Source organism: Macrosteles quadrilineatus, unplaced genomic scaffold, assembly GCF_028750875.1.
Source record: "Macrosteles quadrilineatus isolate MER2022 unplaced genomic scaffold, UCM_ALF_1.0 Scaffold_55__1_contigs__length_795759, whole genome shotgun sequence".
In the NCBI taxonomy this organism is placed as follows: domain Eukaryota; kingdom Metazoa; phylum Arthropoda; class Insecta; order Hemiptera; family Cicadellidae; genus Macrosteles; species Macrosteles quadrilineatus.
The window spans coordinates 81172-93690 of record NW_026542648.1 but is presented as its reverse complement, the minus strand read 5'-3'; the positions used below and the strand labels follow the sequence as shown (position 1 = coordinate 93690).

Here is a 12519-nt window from a genome sequence, read left to right as displayed (position 1 = left end):
CCTAATTAAAACTTAGGAAGAAACATATATCGCAGAGTGTAATATGCAAATCGTATAAGGATTTTAAATTTAAAACGAATACACTTAGCTTACTAACTTTAATATAAATATTATATACATATTTAATATAAATATTTATATAAAAGACCCCTTGTTTAATTCTATTTGAAAGTTTAGATAAACCGTTGATCTTGTCGCATCTCACGTGTTATTATGACTTTATTATCAATATTATATAAATATTTAATATAAACATTTATATAAAAGATCCCTTGTTTAATTATATTTGAAAGTTTAGATAAACCGTTGATATGTCGCACCTCACGTGTTATTATGACTTTAATATAAATATTTAATATAAACATTTATATAAAAGATCCCTTGTTTAATTATATTTGAAAGTTTAGATAAACCGTTGATATGTCGCATCTCACGTGTTATTATGGCTGAATCTAATACGTTTTATTTTATAATCCAAAACACAAGCAATAAAATAACTTAATAGGTTGAATTTAATGAGTAGTGGGTAAATTCATATGTTAAAAGAAATTGTCGATACCGGTAGTAATCAGAATTTCGTACCTTCACTTTTTATTTCTTAAATTTTTTTAAATTCTTAAATTGTTCTATGATATTTTAAAGACGGGTGATATGATACACTTTACTTGTATTCTTAATCATCAATAGTCTATTTAATTATTTTGTAATGCTTTAGCGTTCACACTACGGTGTTTTAATGTAAAAATTTAAGCATTAGAAGAAGTATGAATGAAATTAAAATAATCAAAAACTATTGGTGGTTTCCAATACTATACCACCCCCAATACTCGTCGCTGTGACGACACACCCCAAATCACGTTCGTCTGTCTGTCTGTCCGTGGTGATCACAGATTTCAATATTTATACCGCATGCAGTTGCCAGTTTATTTACAGTTTTTCCAACCCGCCAGCGTGAAAAGTCCTCGTTTATTCAGTTTTACTTCGTTAGTGGTTTTTCATCTCTCGGTCCACCGGTAATGCCAGATGAGGGGATTATTTTCACACGATCTGTGTTTTTTGCTGTTTTCATTTTTGTTTAACTCGATTCAACGTTTAGTATTTGGAGGTAGTGTTTTGATTTCACATTTCAATATGATTGACTTTTCATCAGAAACATGCCATATTCGAGAAGACAATATTTTGAGAAGTACGATACCAAAACAAACGGTTATACATCGATGTCATAAGCACATACTAAACACATACAGTATTGACACAAGCATATTGCATTTTATGACTTTCAATTCAATACTATGTAGTCCTTATAAAGAGTTCTTATAAAAATCGACGGTTTTTGATAGTTCGCATTGCACGTACCCTGCTGTTCTTAATCATTGTCATTCACAACAGACTATCCAACACAAGAGAGTAGCTTTCACTACAATGTCCAAAGGAACAGCTGATTCAACCAAGAATTATATCAAGATCATCTTGGTCGGTTACAAAGTTACACAGGTCATCTCAGTCTATTTGACACTCGCCCTACAATCATCTTCAGTTCAAAACGCGCAGAGAAGTTCGTATTTTCCCCTAGAATGTGATCAATTTTTTAATATAAACCACAGAGAAGTAATATAAATTTATATTTCTTCTCTGTGTATAAACGTTGTACAGTACTCTACTTTACATGGGGCTAATTTACTGGCCAACCGATTTAAAATTAAGGTTTATAATATCCAAATAATTGGCCATCAATCTTCCCCAGTAAAATAGGCCACAGTTCTACATCAACTACGTTCTACGTCAACTAAAAGCAAATCAAAGTCCCGATACAAGATAAAGGATGAGAAGCGCCTGGACGTCGCCGCGGCTTATCTGGGGATCAGAACTTCACGTGACGGCCTTTGAAGCAACGCCGCCGACAAATTGGGCCGATCCTAGACTGGGGCTGGGTGGCCGACCAAAACAACAATTATTGTGTCAAGACGATCCGGGGGGACAAATAAACAGTCATCTTGAAACTGTCACTCGGCACAACGACTGAATGGGACCGGACAAAATAAGATATTGTGTGTGGAGAACACGATTGTGGGCGGACTAGAGTATTGTGTGCGGATATTGTGAGTAGTTCGAGGAGACGGCTGTGGAGCCATATTGTGTTCCTACACTTGTGATAAATAATAGATTGGAATAGAGTTTGCCAACACTGATACACCAGTGTGTTTTTGTAAGGCGAAGAAGAGTTTTGAATGCTGGAGTTGATATCTTTGTCACTGACCAAGATCATTTGCTTCTTTAGAGCAAGCCATTTACTAAATAGTGATAAAAGGCATATGGTTCATGGAAACTATCAAACAAGCTTCAGACTTTTCTCTGGACCGACTAAGCAAGCTCTACGCCCACTCATCTACCCTGCTATTAGCACATCGAATGTGAGCTATTTAATTTGTTCAGGGCTGAGATTAAAACGTATGAGTCATCTTGTTCATTAGCCTCTGCTGTCAATACATGTAAAGCGTCGCCATATAAAGCTTCCAGCCTTCACAGGTTTACGAGATCAGGTGGGTTTCCAAAACTGGTGTGATCCACCTAATAAGGGAACGCTTAGGGAACTTCTCTTCTCAACAGATTTAGACCAAGGAAGTGTGTTTTAAGTAAAGTACGAATGCGCCATGTATTTTGAATAACAATGTTGAACTTAGCATTGATAAACCCACCTTATTTTCAATAAGAGCAAACGTCTACAAAAGGTTATTGGCTCTCCTTGAAGTTATCAAGTACACGGTGAATGAAGTACACGGAAATTTAGCATCAACGCTTAAAATGTTCATGGATGACATCCATACTCTAGACTAAATGAATAAAACAATTGAAAGACCATTAAGTTGGGTTATCATGGTAATATATGGGTGACGATTATCGGTTCTACTGCAGTTCGACCTGAATTCAGCAGCAATGTGACGGCTTAGCAGAGTTGGGGTGCTCGCCTTAATCTTAAGATCGCTGGTTCGAGTCCAAGGAAAGTTACATTGAGATATATTGTTAGTGGGCTATCAGCTAATGATGCTATTGTTATCTAAGAAAACGGGTGATGTTAAAACCATAAGTAAGTGTTAAAAGAAAGGTTTTACCGTTCTTGAAAAACTAGTAAAAAAAACAATCACGTTGGTAAAAAAAAACACTAAAAATGGTCTAGCTTTACTTAATCAATGATTGTAATGAAATTTACCGATCAACTACACAGCTTATTTATGTTCGACTCACCCTTGTGCGGCATCTTCCAGAAGGCGTCGACGGCGGAGGCGGCGTCTCTGGAGGCGGCAAGACTTGCCACCCCCGCCACTACGTTACTGAGCAACGTCCTAGAGCCGGGTCTACCGTCCCCCGCTGTAAAACATACAAAAACTTCTATACAAACGGCTAGAAGGTTAAGAATCCTTGGTGTACCACAGGAGTTGGTCTACAACAGCAAGCAAGGTGTATGCTAGAGGTTAGAAGTTTGAGAAGTCTTACAAGGAATACACTAGGGGTTTGGTGTAGGTATAACTGCAAGCAGTATTCAAAAGGCTAAAAGGCTGAACAATCTTGTAATGCGTAGGTCAAGGGTCTGCAATTTGTATACAAACCGCTTGAAAGTTAAAACATTTTATAAGGGACACCTCAGGGGTTTGTTATAGTTGCAAGCAATTTATATACAAAGAGCTAAAGGGCTTAAACATCTTACAAGTTATAAAACAGGGGCCTGTAGTAGGTGAAGGAATATTATATACATCAAACTAAATATGTTAACACATTAACGGAGTACCACAAGGGTAGGTTATAGGTATAAGCTTTTACTTTAGTATGCTAAAGATAAAAGCTTGAGAAGACTTGTAAGGTGCACCTCAAGGGTTTGTTGTAGTCACAAACAATTAATTTGCAAACAAAAAAGTTAGAAATTTGCCATATCTTATAAAGTGTTTCATAAGATTTTGTTATAGACACAGACAAGTTGTGTACAAAGGGCTAGAAGGTTGAACAATAATTTACGCTGTGCCAAATAGGTCTTTTAGGCGGAAAAGTCCTCATACTAAATGATAGATGTTCGAGATATTTTTCCCAAACAATCGTGTGCACAACAAATACAACAACCGTGTTAATAGGTCAAAGATTGATACATAATAAGATGTGTCCCCCAAGGGGACCTGTAGACGACATTTGCAAGCAGAGGTTCAGGTCGATACATCGTATAAGTTGTACCAGGGGCGTCCAATATTATGGCAAAGCGAGTTGAATTCACACAAGTAATTCGTTTGTTCCAGAGACTAAATAATAAAAATCGTTATTTAAGTATTACTATTCTCCGCTCCATGATTGGACCGCAATGGAATTATTGGATGACTTGTAATAATTTAGAATTCATGCTATATGGAGGTGAGAAGAACTACAACCTTAGACTTATCGGAAAACTGACGAATTCCGTCAAATCAATTTCGGATTCTAACCGAATACACAAATCGTAATTTGTTAGTTATATGGAATAATATGTACCACATTTTATGATATAGATTTGAAATATTTTGTAGTAGAAAAAACTACTTCTAATTTTATAACTCATTGACTTTTGAAAGTCAATTAAAATCTCATTTGCCTCTATTTATTTTGTTTATTAGAAGCCAAACAACGCTCGCATTTTATAACTTAACCTCTTAATTTATTCCAGTAATTAGCGTGCAGGTCTTTGTTTGCCAATTTATTTATAATTACAGTATTGCGTTATTTATGTTCCGCCCGGGTGTAATGCTAAACAAACACTGTTTCATAGTTTTGCCGCATCGGAAAAACGTCCAATTTGCAATCCAAACTAACGTCACTATTTAAATAATTGTTCACTCAAATTGTTAAACGAACTCGCAAATTGAATTGGTGGCTCCGTCAGCCGTGGGTAATGAATTAATTTCGGTCGGGAATCGCCTATTTTAAATCAGTAAAATAAACATCGAGTCCGACCAAACAAAGCATTTCCATTAAAATAGTCCATAGAGGACAAAGGTATACGAATGTCAACTTTAAACGCTAAAGAGAAATAAAAATGCAAATCAAGTTTTCGTTTATCGGAGCTGAAAAATCCCGGTTTTGCATTTAAATAATATAACAAAACTCGTATGTATTCAGGACTTATAAAACTGTTAAATTGTATATTCTGTCAACTGATTTATTAAGAGACTTTTATTGTTATTAAGACTACGTTAGTTTAATTAATCACAAATTACCTAAATAGAAATTTTATTAATTCCCTAAATGACCTACAAAATTCCTAAGACTCCAAATATTTAGGTGTTTCCATCCTTGAGCGAATGAGTCTAAGTGCATGATGGTAAAAATGATTTTTGTATATATTAGAACTTATCTGCACCAGAGAACTGTAACACGTTTTTGGGAAAAGTCCCAAGGGGTTAAATGTTTGGTGATATGCAGGATCGAACCCGCAACTCTTGCAACGCTTTCAACACACCCAGCTGATTGCTACTGTATTTACTAACAATCCATTTGACAGACCAAGTAAACGCGAGTTGGGTCAAATTTGGTTGACGAACTACAATATCTTCATAGGAACTTCATGATGTTGATAATCCTTTTTACAAAATTGTGTAACGAAAATGAATAAACTATACGGTGCTGTACAAGATGGATTCAGACACACATATTTAGCAAATTTATGTACTGCAGCTATATGGCTTTTCTGTTGAATTTACCATTTCCAAAGCACTCCAAAACAGTGCAACAGTAGAACACAGACCGGCCCAGAGCTACTCAAAAGTTAATATTAACCCTCAAACATGAGAGCCATTTTACGCCAACATTCGAATAAAACCATTTAAAGTTGATCCCTAGAGGCGGTAACATTCGGCGCGATTGTGACAGCCGATTTGGCGCCAACTCGCCGCAGGGCTACCAACCTACGTGGCTGCAGTATAAACGCATATACATGTAACAGTGGCCGGGGACTGGCTGCGAGCGCACTAATTGAATTTGGCTGAAAAATAAACGCATTCCGTTTTTAAGCTTTATTAGCCGATAAACTAACAGCCAGGATTATAAAAACAAGATGCCACTAATGGAAATAATGTTTGGAAAACGCATTATTGGAATATTGATCTCGTTTTTTCCACCGCAGATTTGACTGAAATGAGTTTTCCTCTGGTGGAATTTATATAATTTGTTCACCAAAATAATAACAAAAGTCACGTTATAGTTATCTAGTTAAGTAAGTGAACAGACAGTACATCCATCGTGTAGTGCACAACATATTATACATAACAAATACAGTACAACGCCTCTGTAAGCCATCATCGATGTATACATAATACTCCCTGGCAAACCGGACCAGGTTTAACTATTATGTGTTAACGATTTACCAAACAACAACAACATAACAACAAAAAATTAGTGTAATAGATTGATTCCACGTCGCCTTTGAAGTGAATAAGGAAAACATCTTTATTGCTCATCTTTATTCCTCAACATATATACAGTCAATGCTACAGAAAACAAATATAAATATTGTAATTGAAAGTCTAAATCCTAAATACAATATTTTCTTAAATGAATGTCGAAATAACTAACAAAATTATTTTCAACTGTATAGTGCTTACAAAAACATCAAAATTGTATCGATTGAAACATAGAACAATAAAGTCCTTTTAATCTTGCTGTACAATCGGAAGAAGGGTTACAAATGCTGATATAAGTATTAACACCAACAAAGTTCTTCTTTTATAGTAGATTTATTCTTCGAAACTCAAGCTGATAGTTACATTGTTTTGCGAGACATGGGTGTTCATGTGTCACTTCAAATACCTCGCGTTCGACGGACTATTTTCTCCACTTTCTCCGCGGCTCAACTTTGATCCAGTTAGACATTCCTGGGATAAAACAGTCAGTCGCTCTCTAGCCACGGTATACATAGTATAGTTCATCTCTATGTAAATCCAGAACGAAACCACCCAACGCCACTTCAAGATACATAATTCTCCTTAAGTGCTTTGTCGGGGGCGGTTAGCGCTGCGCCCAAAATATATTTAACGCTACACCATAAATCCACACAAAGTAAACAACGGCGCTCTTAATTTGTTTCTCGATATAAATTACTGCGCAGTTTGGCGCATAAATAACCGGCTAGCAGCAGAAACAGCCTTTACCACGACAAACTCCCGTAGTTAAGACGCCTTTATTGCGCCACTCTTTATAATACTGCAGTAAAATGTACGGTCAACTGTTGTAGGGCGGATGTTATAGGCCGTTAGGAAACTTAAAACCGACTAAGACTCTAATTGTATTGTCTTTTATAGTTACAGCTAATTCGAGGGTTTTCTAAAATTTCCTTGTAAATGCTAATTTATGTATTACAGGTTATCTATAACGATCGTAGAAATAAGATACACAAACGTTTTATATGTGTAAACGCTGTATATGACATGTAATTATATTTCCTATTACAACTTCTTCATATAATAAGGTTTACAAGTGGAAGTTATCTCAGATGATAAGGGCTGCCTCCCATCTATTTTGCCACATCGTAATTGATTATAATTCGGGTTAAAACAAAAATATTTATCTAATTTACGACTAACCATGATTTATCTACTGTTTGGACAAGACAACGTGCTAACTACATTTCCAGGCACTATCAAATTTCCCCAATCACTAGTTGAAACGTAAACAAGCAACGGATTGACAATTGGCAAAAACAACAGCCATAAAACAATAAAAACGCAAACGTAAAAACGGGACGCGGTAATATACATCGGCGACGAAATTAGGTTTGGATTTGATTCAAGCAAAAGGCAAATAATGTTGACTGGGAGTTATTACTTGATTATCACCGGCGCTCGTACGCGCAACGACCAGCAGCAGCGCATGGTGCAATTACTACTGAGTTATTGCATTAAATATGAGCGTTGCGCGCGCTGATATTTGCAATTATGCAGGGCAGCGGCCCTTAAGCCCCGTGCAGCCAATTTCGAGTGATTGGGCTGGGATCATTAATTAAATAGCTTCAGTCTCGACTACATGCATAATCATCCGCAATGCATGACTCTGCGGCGATGCGCAGCGTAGAAAACAGTGCCAAATAACTTATCTGTACACTATTTGCATTACAGAAACAGGGAGATTTATAAGTCCCATATTATACTGATTGTGATGATTTCAAGTTGTAATGTTTCCAAAAACATTGATAAATGGACATGAATGATAGTTTCGATGTTGAATAACTGGATATTTTTACCATCTAGAAATTAAACAAAACATTAAAATTAACACTGAATAAATCAAATAAAATCAAATCAAATCAAAATCTGCTTTATTTCAAAAAAATTTACGATATATACATATACAAAATACGAACAATAGTCCCGCATATGCCGTAAAAGACCTAATAACAAATATATTGTTAAAATTTGCAGTCAAATCGTCTGATCTATCCACATATATATTCGTAATTACACTAAAACCCGTGCACCGTATCCAGAAGTTGAAAAAATATTGTCTAACTTCACATAGGGTTGACTGTTAAAAAACATCAAGTGTCTATTAGAGAAAATTACAAAACGTCTTAATTAAATCCTAAACAAGAATGTGCGCAAGTCAAGTAGTCACCGTGCACTTTGATCTACACAAACCACACTCGAACCACGATTGCTACATTGTCGCGGCGATGTCTTTGACGCCGCCGCCAAAAGCACTAGATAGAGGTTAAACAAACTATAGGGCTGAAGTGTCGTTAAAACGTGCTGTAATTAAGACAGGGTCACTAGCACGGGTCGCACAATTACAGCGACCACAGCGATCAAAGCTGAGATTTGAATGTGCGATGGTAATGAGTCGCGTGGCTCATACTGCGCTCGTGTGTGTGTGTGCGTGTGTAGGTGACCGACGTCGTCGCGGTCCGTTTGAAGTCGTCGCCTCGTTGGTGGCGCTGTCAACTGCAACTTGAGGTTATTCATCATCTTGATCAGACTACACTATTGCCTTGACTCATTAAATCGAATAAAAAGTGCTCCAGCTCAAAGGTCCCCGCTCTTTTAATACTTGGGTGAAAAGTCGAATTGAAATTTCAATGCAGAACGATTGTACTGTGCGAGGAATGCGATTTAATTGATTTTAAATATGTACAATGTGCAAGTTAAGTTTTCGTTGAAGTTGCTGAAATTTAAGAAAGGCTAGAGTTTTTATTTAATTTCAATGGAATAACATCGAGTCCGTGTGAGGAAAAGCACTGTATTAGTTTTATTTAGTATATTATCATTTAACTGTAGCCAGCAGTTTGTTCCAAGGATTGTCGCAACGCAATCGAAACATCGCGTCGCCACTATAGTCTGTATGGTGGAACCTTTCTTCCTGGGACTGAGCAATGCGGTCAATCCCAGGTAAGACGGTTGGTCAGGAGACAGGTTCCATCATACGGAATATAACTTCTTGGCCGTGTTTTTTGGCCCTACCACCAGTCAGTACAATATGTGTAAGTTCAATTTTAATCAAAGATGTTATGTGAGAACAACAAGCGGAATTGATGAAATTTCAACGTAAACTCCCAGACAATACTACGGTTGAATTTAATATACTTTATAAAATTCATACACAACTTCGATATTCGTTAATGTGTTTGAACAAATAACACAGATACTGTAAAGACTTACAAATTAGTATTCTTTCTGCACCAGGGTGTAATCTTCAACCGTGCACTCTGGACTCAAAGCCCGTTTAATATAATATGACACAAATTTGAAAATTTTCCCCCTAAACTGAAATTGTCTCCAAACACTCAAGGAAAACGAACGCTTAAGGTACGCAAGTTATTACTTGCGGATTTTACATATCTATTTTATTAAATAGATATGTTTCAATAACCTACTAAAATAAAATCCGGGTTAAAAATTCGCCATAGGATTGCATAATGTAAGCCCTGCACTCTAACAGTTTAAATCTCACTATAATGCAGATATTTATCAAAAGCCTACTTCATATTGATGATCTAGCGCTGAACAAGCTCAATCGCTTTTCAACCCATTCATATTAAAAACTAACCCCGTTTAAACCCCGGCTTCGTTTTAAAATTAATTACGCAAATAAATATAAACATCGGGTACAATTGAGCGCTGATGTTTTTCATTTCGGAGAAAACGCTTGTAAAGCTTTCATAATCTGGATTCATTTAGACTATGTGTGTAGAGCCAATGGAATTATGCCACTATTTTTACTAGTCTAATGCAATTATATTATCAACAAAAATACTGAATTGAGCGATGAATTTGTAAAAAAAAATAAAAAAAACAGTAACCTACTGACATTAGTAGCAATTCTGACAGCTGTTCATGTACTCATGGTACTTAAATCATCTTTAGCATGATAAAAAGTCACCAGTTTAAACTATAGTAGGTCTACTACTCCAGAAACTTTGAGAAATCAAGAGAGAAACTCCTGGAAAGTGTTTTAGGGTATGCAAAATATTCCCATCACCTGTGTGGTATTTTAAACACACGTTACCAGCAGGTTCAAAGTATTAAGTCTACTTGCTATGTCTAATACAGTACAGCGTTGCAACGTTATTGGAGTGTATACATATTAAACATAGATTTGTCATATAGATCACCTGATGAAAATTTAAGAGGTTTTATGTGCTGTATATGCATAGGAAGTAATGATTAACTACTTAGTTCTTGTCAATTTACCAAGCTAAAAACTATGTAAACCAAATAAAATACAAAACTTGGTCTATCATACTTTTACCAAATAATCTACTGCAAAATTTACCTGAACAGTTTTAAAAACTTGTTAGTTGCTATCAGGGCACTGAAACGCAATAAAATAGGCTACGTAAAAAGAAAATTTGTTTTCCAGTAGGAACTACTTTTGGTAGTTTATGTCAATTAAATTACAGTTTTCGAATCTGCGGTCACAAAATTTTAAAAGTTAGTGATTGAAATAACCTCTAAATGAAGAGACTACAACAACACACTCAAATGATGCTCAATTGATACCGAATGTACAGTACCTTCATACTTAAATTAATCTAAAGAGACCCTGATTCCAAGAAAGGCAAACCTAAACGAAGCATAGTTTCTAGCATAAATACTTCAAGTGTTCAATGGCATAGGTTTAGTCTAATACTGGTAAAATATATACCGAACTCACAAGCAGATACACTGCACAAATCGCGGAAACCCATAATCTTAATCCTCCATTAAACCCCATTATAAATTGATGAACAAATAAAGCAGTACCGTTGCAAACCCCGCTAGACAAGCAAGATGGAGTAGCCAGGGGTAGTAGGGGAGACTACAGTATATAACGGAGTGTATCACAGAGTAGCGCATCTGCCGAGGTATTGTGATGTTCATAATGAGGGTGATTATCCCGACCTCCATGTTTGTAGAGAAGACCGCAGCAGCTGCTAGTGTTGTGGAAGCGGCAACCTTCAAACAACCGATACATTGCCTGTGTTGTCTGGCTAAGATGTTACACACACACTGTGATCTCTGCTTATGGGGACCTGAGGCAGCGGCAACCTTTAAACAACCGATGCATTGCCTGTGTTGTCTGGCTAAGTTGTTACACACACACGCTGATGTCTAAACACTCTGCTTATGGAGACCTGTGGCAGCGGTGTCCTTCAAACAACCGATACATTGCTTGTGTTGTCTGGCTAAGATGTCACACACACACACTGAAGTCTAAACACTCTGCTTATGGGGACCTGAGGCAGCGGCGACCTTCAAACGACCGATACATTGGCTATGTTACTCAGGTAAGACATACACACTCTGATGACTAAACGCCCTACTTATGGAGACCTCTGGCAGCGGCAACCATCAAATAACCAATACATTGGCTGTGTTGTCCGGGTAAGATGTTGACACCCACACGCTGATGACTAAATACCCTGCTTATGGAGACATTTCTACGATAGTACAAAAAAATAAGTCTGCACCGCTGAATTTTGAAAACTGCAAGAACTTCCGTTCAAAAATTAAATTACCTGTTTTTTGCCTGGACATCGGACGGCGTGAGAAGATCCTCCTTGGGAAATACGGATCGTATTTTGGTGTGTACTATGATGGAACTCTTGATGATGACAAAATGTTTCTTTTTCATGGCAAATTTTATTGCAGGCTATCTACTTATGGGTAAAAATTCCCCGGGCTAATAGTGCCGTACATATAGAGCATAAAGTCTTTATAAACACAGAGAATACATCAACAAACTGAAGCGTCAAGTATAAAAGCGTCAATTGATCCATATCCTGTACCACCTAACAATATAAATAATGATAACGACTTGAATATAGAGGAACAAAACGACTCTCTGAAAAATAAACTTCGTTCCAAAAACTACCACACGCGTAATATATCACACAACACTATTGAAACATCATCTTCAATCAATTATTGTGATTAACTAGGTGACTGAAGTGCACTAATTAGACTAAATGTCGAACAACAATACAGTGATATGAAAATCAATCAGGACTTTAACGAGAACATGAATATCTACAGGCTA

At 36.6% G+C, this 12519-nt stretch overlaps 1 protein-coding gene across 3 annotated transcripts in view; it reads right to left on the bottom strand.

The window, feature by feature from the left end:
• Positions 1-12519, bottom strand: part of LOC128981884 (paired box protein Pax-6-like) — an 88072-nt gene that overhangs the window by 68399 nt on the left and 7154 nt on the right. For all 3 annotated transcript variants that reach the window (XM_054400861.1, XM_054400862.1, XM_054400863.1), the window contains exon 2: positions 3244-3366. In XM_054400861.1, coding sequence (XP_054256836.1) covers positions 3244-3256 — 13 coding nt within the window. In that variant the 5' untranslated portion in view covers positions 3257-3366. The remainder of the gene's footprint in view (positions 1-3243; positions 3367-12519) is intronic.